This window comes from Prinia subflava, chromosome 3, assembly GCF_021018805.1.
Source record: "Prinia subflava isolate CZ2003 ecotype Zambia chromosome 3, Cam_Psub_1.2, whole genome shotgun sequence".
NCBI lineage: Eukaryota > Metazoa > Chordata > Aves > Passeriformes > Cisticolidae > Prinia > Prinia subflava.
Window position 1 is genome coordinate 25087883 of NC_086249.1, and position 19949 is coordinate 25107831.

The window sequence follows — 19949 nt, forward strand, 5'->3', positions numbered from 1 at the left end:
AAAATATCATATCTAAGGAATGAAATTCAAATGGATAAAGGTCCTACTGTATACTGTATACTGTAGGAAAACCTGTGGGTCTGGGTGATCAGACAGTCCCAAATCTTTGCCAAGTGCACACTATGCTACCTCTGATCTCTGGGGCTCTTCTGACATCGTTGTTGCACAAAGAGTGCTGGGACAGATTCACATGCACAAAGATTTATCTGTAGCTGATGACATATCAGCTCCAACTGGGAAAGTTCCTTTTCAGGAAAAAATATTGACCAGAGTAGAGGAACATTTAGGACAACATTGCCAAACATCAAGTACACTTTCTGATTCCAGTTGAAGACTTGAGGAAGGCGAGGAAGACCTTCACATGGCCCATTTGGCTGCAGTGAGCTTGGCTAGGTCCAAAGCATAAATCTGAGATGCTGGGTCTGTGAGCATCTCATTACAGAAACACAGATATTAGAGCTGCGAGAGGATTGTTGTTTAGCTCTTTTCCCTTCACCACCCCCTTCTCTCCAACTGCAGTGTTATTCCCCACAGTACTTAAGATTAGCAGATTTGTTTTAAATGTGAAAAAATTATCTCAGCTTTTCCACTTCCCTTGGGGCAGATTATTCTACATCCAAATTGATTTCACTGTCAAGGAGCTTTGCCCTTCTTATTTTCATGCTATCAATTCCAGTGCTACTGTTTGAACAATTCCTTCCCACTATCTTGGTGTACAACCTGCAGATATGTGTAAATTACCTTGGCTGTCACGTAAGCAAGATTTTATGTTGGTGTTTCATCTTGCTAATATTGATATAACCATGCAAATTAGCATAGAAAAGTACTCCTTTCATACCTTGCACCCAGTTAAATACAGGTTTGCAAAATTGGAAATACTGATTTTACGTGGTTTTTTGGAAGTCTATTAGTCTTTCTTCTCCCCCAGTACTTTATGTTGGTTTTAGCTGTTGTTTTGTCAGGAATTAAAAGTGAGTTGCTGGCAGACAACAAGCAGTAATTCAGTATTTAAAAAAACCCCAATTATTAAAATTTCATACTCGTGAAATACTAAGCCACCCTACCCTTGTCTGGAGAAGCTAGACAGCATGGAGTTTTTAACCAGGCTTTTACTTCTTCATTTTGGATTGCCAACACCCAAATCTCCCTACAACTTCATGGAAAAACTAAACAAGAAGGGTTATTTTCATCTAAGCTTCTTTCTTCTTACCCAGTTGGTTCTTGCTTATCAAAACAGATTATGGTACAAAAATTCAACAGGGAATGACTGTAGCCCAGCTTGAAGTATCTAAGAAAACTAAAGGCTTAACATAACAGAACAGGGATGTCCTTCCCCTTGCACCTCATAAAAAATCATAGGGAAGTTGGCTAGTGCTGTTTGCCAGCATGTAATTGTGAGTGCAGACTGCGAATGAAAGATGGACATCTCAGAGAATATTCTCTGTGGTCTCTGCACAACTAGGCTTACAGTTGCCACTCACAACTCCTCAGCTTATCTTCTGCACATCTGCACGGACACCGTGAAGTTATTTCTGTGAACGCAGGCTGTGACCAAGTTTGTTTTCATCAGGAAAGCAAGAATGGTTCAGTAGCACTGGCAATCCTCTAGACTTGGTCAGGTCTTTTAGCTTGAGATTTCAAATTCATCATGGCTTGGGATTGCTAGGTGAAAAAGCCCATTTTAAAACCAGTGAGGGGATATATGTGCTTCCAAGGAGAAATACACTGAGTGTATGTTACAGTCCAGACATTTTCCTTCTGGTGTCAGTGCAAATTTTTTGATGTGATGGGAGAGGTTTAAAATACACAATATACAGATCTATAAAACTAAAATATTTAAATTGAGGGATTTAACAGTGTTTGAGTGCCCAATCTGTTATTAAAGTCAGTGTTCAAATGAGTAAATGAATCTCCGTAATATAAAAAGTGCCAGTAAAATATAGAGAAAAGGATTGCAGACATCATGTCTAAATTTTGTAGATTTTTGTAGAAGGCTGAGCACATGAGAGATTTTCATTTAACTTAGGCCAAGATAAGCTGTTGAAGAAGAAGAAGAAGAAAACCACATTGCAGATGAGAAGCAGTAAAATTAATTTCTTATATGCACTGCTAGACCAATCTGAGAACAAAAGTGACATACATAATCATATAACATAAAAACTAGGCTAAAGTACAGCTCAAACCTGTCTAAAATTAGATGGTATATGAAATCCATCTACAGCCTGTAAAAAATAATTTCATAGCCAGTGCTCTGGAACAGCTTTCTCTCAGGTGGTCCCTGTACACTGGTTCCCAACTCATGACTGAGGATTAGCATTTGTTGAATGAAATGGCAAAAAAAAGCATTCCTGAAGCAGTTGGGAGCTTATTGGCTTTGAGAAAATAGACCTGTTAGAGCACCATAAAAGTCTTTCCCCAGCATATTAGTATCTTCTGCAAAGCCTAAAGAGGACAACCTGTGTCAAGAGCACATCTGCACTAAATAGTAGGGGTTGGATCAGCTACACTATGAAAAAAAATTGGGAAGAAGTTCAAAGTAAACAACGATATAGTTCTCTATTGCTGTATGGTACAAGTATCAAATAACTGAGACCATTTTTGTGATGTTTACCACTACGAAGAAGATTTTGAAATTGGATTGTTTATTTAACATTACATGAAAATTTCCTTTATAACCACTACCCTATTAGCTGATGAGTTACATATATATGGCTGCTGAGCCTAGGGAAAAACATTTAGAATACAAAACAGATGTTGACACAAAAAAGTACCCAAGCGAGTCCTTGGGAAGAAGGAACACACAGCGGTTTAATGTCTGTCACAACCAGGGGAGGTTGGTTTGTGTAATCCAGGCTTACATAACTGGGGACATCTGGGGATACTTGGTCAAGCAACAGTGCACAGTGCACATCACAATTATTCTTCTTGGCTTCTTCAAAACACAGTCTGTGTTTAAGTAGTATCAAACAAGGATTCAAGCCAGGACATGATTGAATGCTTTCCTCCACTTCTTTTTCTGAGAAGAGACTCTTTTCCATCGCAGATCAAGTGCTGTGAATGATGTCACTGTTCTGTTGTCAAACAACCTGAAAATTTCATTTGCCTTTTAGTCTTAGGCACTTTTCTAAAGTGCCTCCTACTGCCCTTGCCTAGGTTAGTGGTGATCTGTGTGATGGCAGTGACATATATAACTAATCTGTTGTACAGGTTTTTCACTACAACTGAAATGCCTGAGTAATTTGCCATTACAGGTTTTACATTATCATGGCAAAGAACCTGTGACTTACGAGGAATCCATTTTCAGGCACTTTTTCACTGACTTTCAGAAACTCTGCCTGCATAAATGCTGTTGAATCAGACTAAGCTTGCCATCACAACTGCAATTCCAGTTGCATGCAACTTTTTGTATCAGGTGGAGAGATGTAGGCAAATACCTCGGTCTCATTTATCCTACATCTATTTCACAGCTTTAAAGAAGCATACAGAGCCTATGGCTCCAGCGTATTTGACAGGTCCAAAGTTTCCACTGTATTGAAATAAAATTTCTCAAATATACATCTGAGTTTTGGAGTTTAACCTTGCCACAGATCCTCATACATGTGATCCTTTCTTAAAAAAGAAAATATACACTCAGTGTTGGCCTCTACTCTTCCACCAATGGAGCAAAATCTGGAATTAACATGGTGTGCGCAATAGAAACATGGTTTTATTCTATGTGAGTCTCCCTCTTCTCTCTTTGCCAAGCCCCTTGTCTCTATGCATTAGAGATACAAATCATGATTTCTGTAAGAAGCCTTTTTGGGGTTGTCACTAGGATTTCATATCCTTAAGGAGACCATCAGCCTGCTTTTAATACCAATTACATAAAAAACTAAAATAACTCCTCTTGTCTTGGATTCCTTGTGAAGAAACATGCACTTAATTTAGGAAAATAAACACTTGGCAAGCTCAATTAATACCAAGGACTAATTATTTCTCTAAGTTTACAGAGTCAGACCCACTTTAGTGTTTTATAATATTTTACAGTTCCTTTGTTATTTTAAATATAAATGCTCTGACTGCACCATGCTAGTATATATGGTCATTAACATGAATATACACATTGATCAATCTATAGAAATATTATCACATGCATAAACATATTTGGTTATGGATATTAATATAACTAGATCAGCTTTATTTTAGGAAGAAAGCTTTTTACTGGTGTAAATACAGTGACATAGTTGCACATGATAGTCATCTGCTGTGAATTGCCAGATTTTGATCATCCAAACTAAAGTGGAACAATATCTTATTAAAAAAGCAACCCAGTACTTGAAACTGCAAAAGGAGAAAAAGTTTATATCACTATGTAAAACGTATGAAATATCTATCCAATTTGGTGTATACTGTTAGATCATGCATAAGTGTGAAAATAATACATGCTTTTCAGGTGAAAATATACTTTCTGAAGTTTTTGCTCTAGACTGTTGGGGAAGAAAATAAAACCATATCTATAAGTGTTATTTTTCATATATTTTCTGTGAAACACAGCATATTTATTTATTATTTTGATAACAGTCTTTTGAATTCCAAAGTGATGTGATTGTAGTTTTAAACCCCCCTTTCTTTTTGAGGTGTTATTGTTTTTATATATATATATATTTCCCTTTAGAAGTGTAATGCCAATAGCATTACTATGTCAAATTCAGATAAATCATTACAAACAACATTTTCACAAACAGAAATGTTAACATGCTACATTCCTTTCTTTGGAAAAGTAAAAGAAATTATCACAGAAAACACATTTTAATTTAATTATATCCATTAGGTCATTAAAGTGATGTAATGCGCATGTCAGTCCTCCTTTCATCCATAGATTACTTTAATCCTTCATGTGCTTTTTTTTTTTTCCTCTGGCTTTCTTTCACACTTGCTTTGTTTTGAAATTGCATGCTGTCTGGATTATTTGTGCATGACCTCCACATTAATATCACATTGAATGTTTACATACTCTGAGATATTTTCATGGATCATTTATTCTACATGTGCATTTTTTTCTTTGTTTTCAGTTACTAAACTTTAAATATGCTTGAAATGTAAAAGTGGTATGAAACTTTTGTGACACGAGTATCCAACTATTCCAACAGAGATTTTCAGTATCCATCTTTCAGAAATCCATATTTTAAACCACATTTTATTCCATGATTTGCAAATGTAAGAAAATAAATTGTGTTCTGGGACTCTAAATATATTCCATTGCAGAACTGGAGCCAAATACTGGTTATATTCAATTTGAGCAATGACAAACACATGAGATTGGTCCTTTAAATTATTTAAGAAGCTCTGCTCTCTCGGAGGTCATCACTTGCAAAGTCCTGTGTATATGTTGAGTATGAGAGACATTATAAGTCACTGACTGACAGCACAGATCACTTCAGACACACACAGTCTGCAGCTCTGTGCGTGCTCTAAAAATGCCAGCCTCTTTCAATTGACTATACAGGGACCCTATTTCCTTATTCAGTATCTGAAATAAATGTCCCCATTAGGCATATCCTGGTTTTACACAGGATAGAGCTGTAAGTGCTTGCAAGTGCTGAAGTCAAAGGTTTCATCATATACTTACCAATTTCTTCTATATTAATTCTGATTTGAACAATTACAGCAAAATGCATTGCTCAACATGCAATGAAATACTGCTTATCAGCAGAATTCCATTTCTAAATCACATAGAACTAAAAGTATATCCAGAGAAACCTAATGCATAAAAATACATCTATAAAATAAAACAAAGAGGTTTTTTTCTTTATGCCCAAAAAAAGCATTAAAACACACACACTTAAAAAGTTGTCAATAAAGAGGCCAAATAAAACATTATTAAATCAACAGCACATACCAGTAAAGAATTTTTTATTTTAATTGACACAGGGATGAATCCACACACTACAAGCAAATCAAAGACTTCCACTTTCCACATTACAGCCTATTCTTTTCAGACAATTAATTCTGTGCCCAGTCTGCCGTGATTAAAGATGGATGGCTTGATCTCAAAGAATGCTGAACCATCTGCAGCCCTTCAACTAAACACGCCAAACACAACAGTTTTCAAGTAAGGAGCTGCACATTGTGACTTAAGACCTCTGGAATCAAATTGATCCAGTCATCAGGAGCTTTGCCTTCCAATTTCAGACCTCACCACACCTCTGAGTCTTTGCAGCCACTTAGTTTGTGCTGATTTGAGTCACTACAGTTCTCTCCACTTTTACAAACTAGTTGTTTTGTCAGCATGAGTGTGACAACAATTAGACGTCCCTGTTTTTGCCCCATGCCTTTTCTCCTTCACAGTCATTCAATGACAAGCGTAAAAAGAACTTCATCTTTTCACGAAAATTCCCATTCTACAAGAGCAAGGAGCAGAGTGAGCAGGAAACAAGTGATCCAGAACGTAAGTAACCTCTTGGAGATGATGTCACATGCAGCAGCACAACAAATGGGTTACACGCATGATACCAGAACCCCACACATCTAGGCAAAATCTGTCATAGGCAGGCAGGAGAGGTATTACTACTGTGACCAATGTATGACTGCAGTTTGGATCCAGCTTCTCCTTCCATCTCTGGAAATACTATTTTCAGAAGAATAAAGCAGTGACCTTATCTTTTGGAAGCGGAAATATGGCTCCTCAAAGTTGTTGTGACACCTGTCATAAATCCAAAATTGGCTCTCAGAAATATTCCCAGATCAGAATTGGCTCAAAACGAGGCAAACATGATTTCTTTGACAATACTAAACTAATTAGTTTTTAAAAATATCTCTTCTAATCTTTTTTTTTTTGCCTTTGACTTCCACCAAGTTGATTTCCATGGGCAGCTTCACTGGAAGTTTAACAATTAAAGGAAGCAACCATGTTAACAGCTTGAAGAACTAAATTAGATCTTGGAATGTGTACCACCACAAGCATTTATTGCTTGCTTAAATTATATAAGGAACCAGCATTATTAAAAATAGTTGCTAGTTCCAAGCTCAGATATTCAGGTTTTTTTCTTAATAATTCTGTCCTACATTTATCCAGTGAGGATAGTTTCTGGAACTTTATTTATCTGGTTTGTTCCTTCTTCCTCACAGCTCCAAAAGGCACATTTCACAGTCACTGCCTCTTCCTTTGGCTGAATTTCCATAGAATATGGGTCTAAATTTGTTTCAGAAAGAAAAGGCAGGGATCCAGATTGCTCAATCAACATGGTCAGTCATGGTAGTATCCATTTCAACTCCACTGACTTCTTCCTTCCTCTTCTGCGGCTGTTCTTCCTTTCTCATTGCTCTCTCTGGGGACTTCCGTGCAGGACATCCCCGGATTAGGTGACGACGGTTATGGAACAAAGACTCTGAGTAAGTTCCCAGGAATGGTCACTGTAAACCCTTTTTTGTTTTGTTTTGTTTTGGCTTCTGTTTCTTCTCTGAGGACCCTCCACTCCTAGCATGCACAAGATAGAGTTTTATTTGTTACCCAGCTGTGAATGCATTACAAATGTTTCAATCATTCTGTTCTGCATGACGGTATTAAATAACATACAGTGTATCAAGCAGACACTTTCACTTCTTTTGTAATAACACCTTTTGTTTCTGACAGTATATTATTGTTCCCATCATGGCAGTTCTGTAGAGTAGCATACCTAGAACTTGTTTTGCTGCCTAGACTGTTCTTTTCAGCAACAATCCCTCCCTCTCCATCTAAAGGGAAAGTTAAACATTTCAACATGATCACATCCTGAGGAGATCAATAGAAAAATAGTTTATGCTGTTGCTTCTGCATTTTCAGCTTTTTGCATGGAAGTGTTTGTTACTTTGCTGAATTTTTAGATTAGTATTTGTTATTAATGGAAGAAGACATTTGAAGGCTAGAGAAGACCATGCATTCTCCAAAGCTAATTTTCAACCAATTGTCACCATTAGCAACCTATTCTCTGTCAAATAACCTTAATCAATTTTTCTTTCTGATGCAGCAATCCTGTCTCAAGACTTGGCATTGCAGAATGTATAACGTGTCAGATCATTGCTCAGAAACAATTTTCCTTCCTCAAAATGTGAACCAGAAAAACTGTATAGAATGAAATATTTGCTGTTGATTTCTACATATATAGCTATATTAAATTCTGTATCCAGAGCCAAATAATGTAAACAAAATGCCACTTGCATGCGTTTGGCTACTTGTTCCTCAGTTGTTTTTCCTTTTCATAAGCACCAAGTAATTGGAGCAAAATGTGTGTTAATGCTGCATTGCCTACTGTTTTGTATGTGCTTTTTAATTGCAGGAATGCACATCCATGCACACAGTTTTGGAGATTATTCTGTGTCTGACTGAATTGTTGAAGGAACATTTTAATGGTTTAACTTAATGCCATGCAGTGGCTCACAATTTAAAGATGAAAGCTTTATCTCTTGTGCAAGGAAGAACGGTTCTTCAAGACTGGTTTTGTCAGTGATAGACAGCAAGTGTCACTGCCACCTGAATTTTAACCATTCTGAGATCATTTAAGTGTCATAGCAGCTCATTAGCAACAAATGCAGATGCTTCCCTGCTAGAGAAAAGTAAAATACTTCAGATCTGATAACCTTCCACAATATGTGTCCTTACAAAGAGAATTGTGCAGAACATCCAACCATTTGAAAGTTACCCGAATTCTGCAAATTGATATGAAACAAAGTAGCACTGAGGTATTGTATAGGCTGCAATGCCTGTATTAATATTAATATTGCACCTAGTTTTAAATTACTGGTAGACATACCCACCCATCCAAATTTTCTTAATTTTCAACTCAGACAAGCTTTTTTAATGACAGTTCTTACTACAAAGAATATTTGTTATTTTTAAATAAAGTTGTTCAGGGTCCATTAGCATATATGCTAATGTATAGCACATTATTTTGAGATAACCCCTGTTAACTTACTATGAAATGTCTGAAACTCATGATGCTGTTTTCTTCAAAATAAGTTGAATTTTAAAAAGCTTTTTGCCAAGCCCAAGATCAAGGTTTCCCATTACTGTTTTTATCAGACATCATCCCTTCTCATTTCTGCTGCTCCAGTAGCCCCATCATTGCCAATCTAGGAACCCTAAGCCATTAGACTGGTACCTGGAGGATAGGCAGCACCTTGCAGAGAATTTTAGCACTGTTCCTTTCTTTTTCATTAACACAGAGTGCTCCCAGATGTACAGCCAATATGCCATTGGCTTTAAATATCTTGGATCAGCTGAAAAGTTTCAACTGCCCAATTATCTTTCAGGTACAAAGTAATCAGCATTTCTACAAGACAAGCCAGTTTAATATGGTCCTGCAGACTTCCTGGAGAGCATATAGCATGATCTTACTGCCCATAAATAGTCTGCTGACTACAGTTTTGGAACAATAACATTATATGATGTAGATTTCACCTTCCTTTCCAGAACATGACAATAGAAACAGGACATCTGACTTGACAAAACACAAGACTGACACATCATGATAGTCCTTATATTCCTGTTCACCCATCCAGACTGCTCTGGTGAAGGTTTTTGAACTCCAACTCAAATCCTAAGGCTAGACAATTTCTGAAAAAGGACTTCTTCCTTTTTTTTTTTTCCTTCTTTCCTTAGTTTTTTCATTGGCTTTGTCTTCTTTTTTGTTTTGTTTTGTTTTGTTTTGTTTTTTCCCTTTTGGACAGGGTAGATTAGATACAGTTACAATATTTGATACCAAAATAACTTTCATGTTAATCTGTTAATCACTGTGCACAATCCTTTGGGACAGTGCACAGTGATTAAAGACAGATACAGGTTAGAAGTTCAGCAGGAGTAGTTTCAATGCATTAATGATGCACATCACTGATAGTGCAGAATATGAGCAGACACTTTCAAGAAATTGCTCAAGACATCAAGTGACATCCAAGTCGAACATAATACACATTGAAATGAAGTTATCAGAGATGTCATTTACTGTCTATCACAAAAAGACATGGGTTTGCCATGGCACATATCCGTAGCTAATACATACAGTCTCTTTCTGAAATGCCACAAGAGAAAAGGCTTTCATTTTACCTCTGTAAAATGTCTGAGCATTTTCAGGTGATGTCACTGCACAGCTTTATTTCTGCTCTGCATAACTACCTTTGCATGACTGTGGCAGTTCTTTTAAGTTTCTGCAGCTCTGTGGTGCTTGGTTATGTTCTTTAATTTGCTGTACTGTTCTTGCAGAACATGTTTCTTCTAATGCCAGCGATAGTGAAAGTAGCTACAGTAAGTTACTGCTTTCATTAGAGTCCTTTTATTTTGCATTGCTTGTTCTGTTTCTTTTATTTTGTTTCTCTCCTTGCTACTCTTTTGTTAATGTTAAAAAGATCACTGGAGCAAATGGCTTGGAGTTCAAATTTATGACCATGTCTTGAGTACAAAACTATAAAAGAAAACTGGCAAACTTTATAAGAGAAGGGAGAGAGGTTGTTACTTGTGTTGTATTAGGGACAGAAAACTAAACCTGGCTTTGGGTAGCCTATGCAAGTCAGGATTATTTCATTTAGTGACAAGAGATTATTTCAGTGGGAGTGGGGGGAAGTTTCTTGATAATCATTTAAGCGTAAAGTTACTGCACAGCCATAGTTAAATCTGTAAGAGGCATCCTTTTTACAAGGTCACAATTTTAATTGCATTTCTGCATGCCTGTATGGATGGCTAAGAAACAGCCCCAGAAATTTTATTGAGCTCTTAGTTTTGACAGTACAGATTTCCTAATTCATACTGCAGTCTTAAAAAAAAGTAAGATAGCTCTTCACTGCTTCGGCACTGCCACTGAATTTCACTGATACCATGTAGGTGGAGATCCCAACCCTGCCATCTGATTTGCTTGGATTTATAGATGCCATGTGATCATATAACCAAGAAGCAGATTGTATGTTTTGGGTAGCTTAGCCCATAAATTTAACCAATATCACTGTGTTTTGGAAGTTCTGAAAAGCAGGAAAAAAACCAGAAAAAGGCATTAAATAAATGACTAGAGATGGAATAAAAGATAACTAAAATGACAGAGTGCTTGCTATATCACCCAGTTGTTTCATTTATTCAAGCCATTTGCTTAACAAATCAAGTTTTCCACCAGTCACTCAGCACTTGTGCTAAGCACCCACATACATTCAGGTAATCAGTGGTATCATACCTCATGTTTACTAGTCCAGATATAACACACAGCAGTTGAGCTCTGTTAGTAAACACTGGTTTGTTTCAGCAAAACAACTAATCTTATCCTATTCAGAAATGGTAAATTGGTTTGTATAATCTTGTATTGAAAAGGTTTCCTTGGAAAGCAATTGCCAGAGTCACAAGAAAACAGTAGGCACTCTTGAATTGCCAAGATTCAATTCTGAACTGATTTATTTTTAATGTGCCCTCTGTTTGAGAGGAAAGGTATATTTTATTTTTGATTCTATTTATATTGAGATATAAGATGTTCTTTCCCTCGGTTGACTTTACAATCAGAAATTAATCTAAGGGTTAAATTTTCAAACGTTTGCACAAGTCAAATTTCATCCAGATCTGTATATTTCAGGGAGAGCTCAGGGTAAAAGCCCAGAGGAGAATCTAGGCTGATGAACTGTCCCCAAACAGCAGCCTTAATAAGAGTGCCCAATATTTAGGAGTGCAGCCAAATACTTGAGGCATGTCCACAAAAGCCTGTTAGCAAATTTGATCATAAGACAGGTCAAGTAGCCAGTTCTTTGTAATAGGCTGTGTAATAGCTTTAAGTGGGTTATTTGAGGTGCAAGGAAGGTAATAGAAACAATTCAGGAAAGTTAGCTGGAACACAGCTACTTGGAAGAAAAAGTAATGCTGGAGTAACAACTACCCATGGCAGTCACCCTCCTTTTAGAGTGGTTTCCATCTGCACAAGCTCTGGTCTCATTCCAGCAGCATCCTGTTGGCTGGATTTTCCTAACATTACTGGTATGTCCAACAACCTCTGCCTGGTGGAGAGGATGCTGGCAGGGATTTCTTCTCTGCCCACAGGATAGCTATGTCATTAAGAAGCAGAGGAAGCCTATCTTAGATTATGCCAAATGAAAGAGGCTTTAAAATACAGAACGTGGTGCCCAAAGAGCCTGATTTCATTTGCTAAGGATTCATTGGGGTGTGCTAACATGATATTTGAAGGGATGACCTTGACAAATTAGCAGCTGTGGTTCCCAGATGGAAATTGTTTCAGATAGCCATGGTGGCACCTGAAGTCTAACCTGGCAGTGTTCAATTTCCACCTGGCCATGGTACATCAGCATATCTTCTGTGGAAAACTAAAGCCTTCCTGAGTCCAGATGATTAGTCTTTGAATCTTCAGGCAAAGAGGTCTGAGATCTGCTGTCTTGACAGTCCATCCCATTGCACAGCTCATCACAGCAAATCTCCCCTAGAAAAATTATGTGTCAGGAACCAAGAAAAATCAGATGAGAGTGAGAAGTAAGTGGTCAGAGAGTGAAGTCAACAAATAGTGAGAGATGGAGATAAAAGGGATGAGGCCTGTCAAAGGAAGTTCTCTTTTCACTTCGGTTCTCACTTTTTGAGACTGTTGAGAAAGGATGCTACACTGTCAAAGCTTATCAACATCTCTGATGTGGGAAGAATAATTACCAGACATAGTCTTAGAAGATTTCCTAAAGTATACCTCACTACCTCCTGATTTATTTATTCCTAATGAGAAGAAAATAAAAAATAATGATTGCCCAAGATAACATTCCTGGCAGAAGAAGCCAGCATGCAGTTACTACTTCTGCTATTGTTTGAATCTGGGTAGGTGGGAACAGAGCTCATCATCAGCCACTGCCACAGAACCAAGTTTGCATTAATTCCATTTGGACCCAGCCTTGTTGCAGAGTTGTTCCTCAGTGTGCTGTAGTGTCACTTGGAGGAGAGTCTGTGTGTTCAAGGTGAGGCACTGCAAGTTATTAAGACACCATGTGTCTTGGAAGCTCATCTAGACCTCAATCTGTGCACTGGTGACATGGAGCACACTGGTGACATGCAGAGGAGAAAAAAAGGAAAGCTGAAAAATTCACAGGGAGCAAGTAGAAAACCGCTAGGGGAATCAAGGGGTTTACATGGGGTTGTGACCCTGTCCCTGTGCCTCTTTTCTTCTCTGTTGCCCCAGGAAATTAGCAAGAAGAAAGGGGTTACCTGCCCCATTGCTTTCTGAACTGTGGGAAGTTGGGGCAGAGTGGCTGGCTGGAAAGCTGCCTGGGGGAAAAGGATTTGGGAGTGCTGGTCAACAGCAGCTGAACGTGAGCCAGTGTGTGCCCAGGTGGCCAAGAAGGCCAGTGGCACCCTGGATCAGCAATGTGTGGCCAGCAGGACCAGGGCAGTGACCATGCCCCTGTACTCAGCACTGGTGAGGCCACACCTTGAATCCTGTGTTCAGTTCTGGGCCCCTCGCTGCAAGAAAGACATTGAGAGGCTGGAGCGTGTCCAGAGAAGGGCAGCGGAGCTGGAGAAGGGTCTGAAGCACAAGTCTGATGGGGGACAGATGAAAAGAGGTTGTAGTGAGGTGGGGTTAAACTTTGCTCCAAATTAACAAGCAACAGAATGAAGAAATGGCCTCGAGTTGCAACAGGAAAGATTAAGGTTAGATAGTAGACAGAAATTCTCCACTGAAAAATATTATCAAGCATTGGAGCAGGCTGCTCACCATCCCTAGAGGGATTTAAAAGACATGCTCAAGGACATGGTTTAGTGGGACCTGGCAGAGTTGGACTTGTCTTTTCCAAACTAAATGATTCTATGCTTCTGTGATTCTATGAAATCAGCAATTCACGCCTTGGCCACAACAAAGAAAACGTGGGGGTAAGAAATGACAGGCAAGTGCAGGGTGTTCTCCTGCAGACCTTCTTATATATCCCTATAAAAACAGGCCAGTTGGAGTCCAGAGTCAGGTGTTCTGCGTTTTTTCAAGTGGGTCTCTGGCAATTGTTTTAACACATTTCTCTTAACTTTTGCTTCTCATGATGACCATTTAGTGAAAAGTAGCTAATTTCAAAACTTGATCATTCCTAGAACCATTCCAAACCAGCAAAATTGAAGGCTTCTGAGTCTGTGATCTGGACAGTGAGGAATAGGGTGACTACAAATCAAGTGGGCTTTTTCTACGAGATGCTTCGATGTGTTTGTTATTTTTTAGAAAAATATATTGCTTAAAATTCAGAGTGTTTGGCTGAAATACTGCTTATGTCTCCAGGGTTAAAAAAACAGAAGTCAGATTTTTTTTTTTAATTTCAAAAATATAATTGGAAGTCTTCCAATGTGTTCTCAAGAGAAAATTCTTTCACCACTTCTAAGTAACAAGAGTTGCAAAAAGTTGCAAAAAGCAAACCAGATTTCTTCTACTAGTGCCCTCAACACTTGGTTTGTTATGAACAGTAAGGCTGGAGCCAACAGTGGGATATTCTTTCTCCCAGCAGATAACCTTCAGCTCCAATAATTTCAGGGCAAACCACAGACATATTTGAGAGCAGAATCCAAGCCTTTATAAATAATAGTATTTTGGGGCCAGGAGCAAATGCTGGCTTGATCTTGAAGGGGATGAGTTGCTACACAGCTGCTGCTGAATCACACAGCCATGCTCTTATGAAGTTTATGTTAGTTTATTTGTTCATGTTCTCAGCAATAAAGCCAAGTTTGCAGAGTGGTGTATAAAATCCTGGTCTAGCAGAAAGTTGTTCTTTTTGTGATAAGGACACATACAGCCAATTTTGACTTATCCCTGGACCAGTGAATCAAACCATGATTTAAAGTTTATTTTGAGCTCTGTAACTTATAATGTTCTGATTTCTTTTTCAAACCAAGTTTCTAAGGGCAGACTTTTTACCATGGACTCATCAGTTTTTATTTTGCAAGACATGATTTTCATAATGGGCATGAATTTCAAGTCTCTCTCCTGCATATGGGTTGTAACACTCTTACACATAGTTCAGTAAAGGTTTTTACAGCTGTCATCAAAATTACACACACACACTGTTGCATCTATTTAATCTAATTGCATAACTGGTTGTGATTGCACCAATTACTTAGAGAGGCAATGCATAACTAAACGTTAAAAATAAGAAAAACTGGTAGAAAAAGATTTTTTCTCTTTGTCAGCAAATCAGCAATTCACTCTTCTAATGAGATTTGAAAATTCAGAAGAAGGTTAAAGTAGTAGTGATTATTAAAATGGGTTATTGATTATTAAGGACACTTGCATTGGCTTCACAGAATTACTGTATTATTCAGGCATACTCAAATTGGCACAAGTACTGAAGTCTCATTTTATACCCACACAGCTATATTGATTTTTGCCCGTAGACAACTTTTCAGTCACAAGTTCATGCTCAGACTACAGATGATCTTTTATATATTGGATTTCCAGCCTTTCATGGCTATCAATATATTTCCAAAAATCATGTGTTCACATAAACAGGGCCCCAGCAAAGGGGTTTTGAACCAAATAGAGGCTGGGATATTGTCCAGTGTGGTCCGTGCAAAAGAAAAGAACAAAGAAATTGATTTCACCAAAATCTTGCAAATACAGCTCAGATAATTCATACATTAGCCCAAAACCTAAATGGATGGAGGCAGTAAAATAAGCCCTCTTTGATTTTAGACCAGGTGAGCAACAAAATTCAGACAAGATTTTGAAAATTAAATTAATGTGGCTCATCTACAAGAATTTCACCTGTGTATTGATGGTAACCACCATCATTAGGTCAAAAATTTTAATGAATCCAAAAATTCTTTTTCATTTTTTTTAAATCATAAATAACTTCTAGCTGTCTTTACTGGTACTACTTTTTTAAAATTGATCTACTTAGACCTCTTTTCAGATTTTTTCATTTACAGACAGTAACAGGATGCCAAAATCTATGGATTTCCACTGCATGAGCTGCTGGATGAGGGAGGGTGTTTGTTTACCTGATGGCTGCCCCATGGCAGCTCACAGCAGCTCTCCTACCCCATTACCCACATGATGGGTGTAGGTACACCAGACCTGTGAAAGCCCTGGAAGCTCTGGCAAGGCAGGAGGAAATGGAGCCTTTTTATGGGTTACATGAAAAATGCCTGATATCTACCAGGTCTACAATGAAACTGGTTTTGAGTCTTTCACAAGCTCTCTGCCATCTCATCAGAAAGGAAAAACAGAGGCATCACACTAAATAAGAGCTACCCATCTGAAACCCCACAAAATCCCTTAAAAAGATTAAATTACTACTCCTTATGAAATTTATCTGGCAGCACAGGACCTCACTGCCCAGTTTATAGAGGTTATGAGTTGTAACAAACTCCAGGTTGTTCTTCTATTCCCAAGCATGAGAAAACACCAACAGGGAAACCAAGAGCAAAGGGAAGCAGGGAGTAGTCCTGAGAAAATGAGAGTTCTCCAGTAATTTTACCCATAAGTATATTACATCTAGGAAACGTTCCCCTTTTTTTGTCTTCCGTTTCCTTATTTTATTTATTTTCTTCTCTTTTGGACTTGATGGGATTTTACTGAAGAACACAGAAACATACCAAAATCCTAACTAAAGGTCTTTTTCTTTTCTTGTCTTTTTGTTTTATCTGTTACATGTCACAAAGATTTTCCAGATCAATACAGCTAACCTGTGCTAATTAAGCTGTTAATGTGGGTGTTAAATGAGGCTTGGGCAAATGATAAGAGCCTGTGTCCTGATGGATTTCACGCCGTGTCTTACATCTCAAAGCCATCACAAGGCTACAGCAATCTGATTATTGATTGACTCTAGAGCTCTTCATTATACTTAATACTTTATGGACAACTTCAAAACCATGCTGTACTGACCGAGTGGAGATCATTAAAGAGTACATTCTGGTATAGTTACCATGCAAAACAGCCTCTGAGGACCTACAGGATTTTGTCTGGACAGTACATGGCAGGATTTTTTTCACTTAGACATTTACACTTCCTTAGTCCTTTTTCCAGAAAAGAAAAGTAGTAGAAATGGTGCAGCTGTTCCCCACAGTCACATTGCCATGTTGAGTCTGGAACTGAGGGCTGAAGATCCTCGCCTCAGAAAAATAGCTCTCTTGAGTTCTTGTTCAGTCAGCCTCAAAGTTTCTCCTTACTTACTGCAACTCTTTCCAATGCCTTAATTTGAGTGGGCACAATTTGAGTGGGCTGGAGAATTTTTCTTTGCCTTCACCCTGGCTGCAGATTCATGAGACATCTGTAGAACAGGCTTGTTTTTCTCCATAGCCCATACCCTACTGCAGGCATGGATGTACCAAAAGCTTTAGCATGGGGACGTGTCTGCCAGAGACTGGGTGAAAAAGAAAGTAAAATCTGTGCTGGTTTGTCAGTGCTGGTTGTAATTCTGTGCCAAAGCCAAGTCTTAGTCCACAGGAAGAAAAGGGGAAGGAAAAAAAAATAAAAACCCGCCACAATAGTTTCAGAGTTGTCTGTTTGTCTCCAATTGCTACTGACACTGTCATTCCAGTGAGATTCTGCTGTTTAGCTGCAGATGTCTGCATCTGGCCTTGCTATTTAAATGCTGTTAGGAGACAGTGGAGACAAACTGACCCCTCTGACTTTTTCTCTCCTCACAAAGTAGACATGTAAAATAACTCAGATGACTCATGTCTTAGAATAAGCACTTGCTTGTTTGTAGGCAGCCACTGGCTCCAAAGGGTATCTGGGGACTAGCTTAGACATAAGCACTCAAGCCTCAAGTTTCTGGAATTAGTGAAATGAAACTCCTGCTGTGGATCTGTTTGCTATTGAAACAAACACTTTCAAGTTTAAGATGGTAGTTGTACAAACAGGCTCCCTTCCATTTGGTTGGTATGTGATGGCTTCATTGACCATTCCAAGATTGACATACTCAGGCTGTTGAAAAATACAGACTTGCCTCCTGTGGGGCAGAGGACAGACACTGCAGGACCGTCCTTGTCCAGCCTGGGGAGTGGATTTTTTCACCTCCAGAGAAATGAGACATCCTGAGTTCTACATCACCCTTAAAATTTACCAGGAACCGTAAGGGAAACCCATGTGATGTATAAAACGTAGTGTAACAATAATTCTAGGTTTCCAACTTTGCAAAAAGCCAAAGTGATTACAATATCAAACATTTGCAGACAGAAAAGAAAATCCCTTGTCCACACTCCTGACATGCTATGTGGCCTTGTCCTCAAATGCTGCCTAATCTCTTCCTTTTATTAAAAATTATGTTCTCTCCTTTGCTGCTTCAGCACCATTGCTAGGCAGGAGTTGGCCCTGTCAGATTTCCCTCTCTCCTAACACATCAGTACAGTTTTTTATTTGCTGTTTTCTGTCATTGTCAATAATTACATTATTTTTACTTGAAGAGCTTTCTTACACATTAATCACTGCTGCCTAGATACTATATCACACACAGAGGAAAATCTACCAACGTAGCAGATTCATGAGTGGGAGTCAGCTTAATATTTAAACACAAAAAAATTTGTGCCTTCTTGGGAACTAAGTATTGCATCCAACACAAAGCTTTGTTAATACAGTTAGTGGAGCCTCAAAGGCAACTCAGACAGCAGGCAGACACCTTCTGGGTGAGGTGTACTTCTGGGTGAGGTGTCCTCTAAATCCTGTATGTATTTCCATCAGGCAAGGCAGCCCTCTTCCCCTGTATGAGCAGACTTTGGTCATTTTGAACCTGCCACAGCTCTCATGTGGTACCAAGTATGTGGCAGTGACCCAGAAAGAGAAATGGGCAGGAATTATTCATGCTTTAGGTGAAGAATCCTCTTCCCTGTCCTCTTGTATTCCCTTGGATGGGGGGACAGCAATGCATCAGGACTGCACACCTGCACTCAAGTCATGGTCCGTATAGTGGCACTTGTTTGTCATGGTGAATTTCTCTGGTTTAGTCCCCTAAATATCATCATGAGGAAACAGGGCTGAGGGAGGACAAATGTATAAAATATGATGCTGTGAGAGCTTTAGTGAAGATATTCAAAACCTGCCTAGATGTGCTCCTGTACAACCTGTTCCAGGTGCTTTGGCAGGGGGAAATTGGACTGGATTTCCAGACCCTGAAAGTCCCTTTAGCCTTGAGCATTCTGTGAGTCTGTGATTTGTATTCAGGGAAAGGATAAGGATCAGAAAATAGCTCATAGCTAGATGTTAGGCTGTGAATGCACCAGACTATGGAAGCTATGAAGGACAATCAACCAAAAAATAAATATATTCTGTACTTAAAAAATGTTCTGTCTAGGTAGCCTGTTGATTTACTCTGCAGCAGCATGTTAGGGCCTTAACAATAGGAAAAGCATTGCATCCTAAATTGCTGCACTATCCTTGTAAACAGACTTGTATCAAATCACAAATAAAGGCATGTTGCCCATCAATAAAAAAGCCCAATATCAGTAAATAGAATTGAAATACAAGGAGGGGGAGGGCAGGGAAGGGAAAAACTAACTTCATACCTGAAAGTTATGATGGACTTTGGAATGGTTCAGGTGAGAGGCTTATCAAGAGAGAAGTGTTGAACCTGGTCTGTCTCTATGTGAAGCATTTTATCAAACTTAAGCACCTGACATTTTGCTCATCAGCTTCAATCTCCTTTCTTCTCTCATCAGGAGGCCAAGAGGACTGCATCCTTTCTTATGAACCTGTCACAAGACAGGAAAGTAAGTTTCATCTTTTCCATTACTCTTCCTTATGTTTTTCATTTCAGAGTTTGGGGGTCAGCAGAGCAGTAAGCCTTGCTCTGCCAGTCGCAGATTGACTGTGGCTTCCTTTGCTTGGACACTCGGTCTATTTTCATACCAAAAAAACCTTATGTTATGGTATTCCTTGGAACCACTCCTTAATATTCCCAGGACTCTTCTCCCCAGTACATTCTCATGGAATTTACTAGCCCACTGGAAAATTAATCAGCCTACAAAATATTGATGTAGATTATCTAGATTTACTGCAATATTGTCACAT

The 19949-nt window shown here is 38.6% G+C and overlaps 1 protein-coding gene across 8 annotated transcripts in view; it reads left to right on the forward strand.

The window, feature by feature from the left end:
• DLG2 (discs large MAGUK scaffold protein 2) overlaps window positions 1-19949 on the forward strand; it is a 994479-nt gene that overhangs the window by 964005 nt on the left and 10525 nt on the right. For 5 of the 8 annotated variants that reach the window (XM_063394414.1, XM_063394410.1, XM_063394413.1 and 2 more), the window contains 2 exons: window positions 6328-6427; window positions 19598-19648. In XM_063394414.1, the coding sequence (XP_063250484.1) occupies window positions 6328-6427; window positions 19598-19648 (151 nt within the window). Of the gene's footprint in view, window positions 1-6327; window positions 6428-7325; window positions 7372-19597; window positions 19649-19949 lie in introns of all 8 variants that reach the window. The other 3 variants (XM_063394417.1, XM_063394416.1, XM_063394411.1) reach the window with 1 other exon arrangement.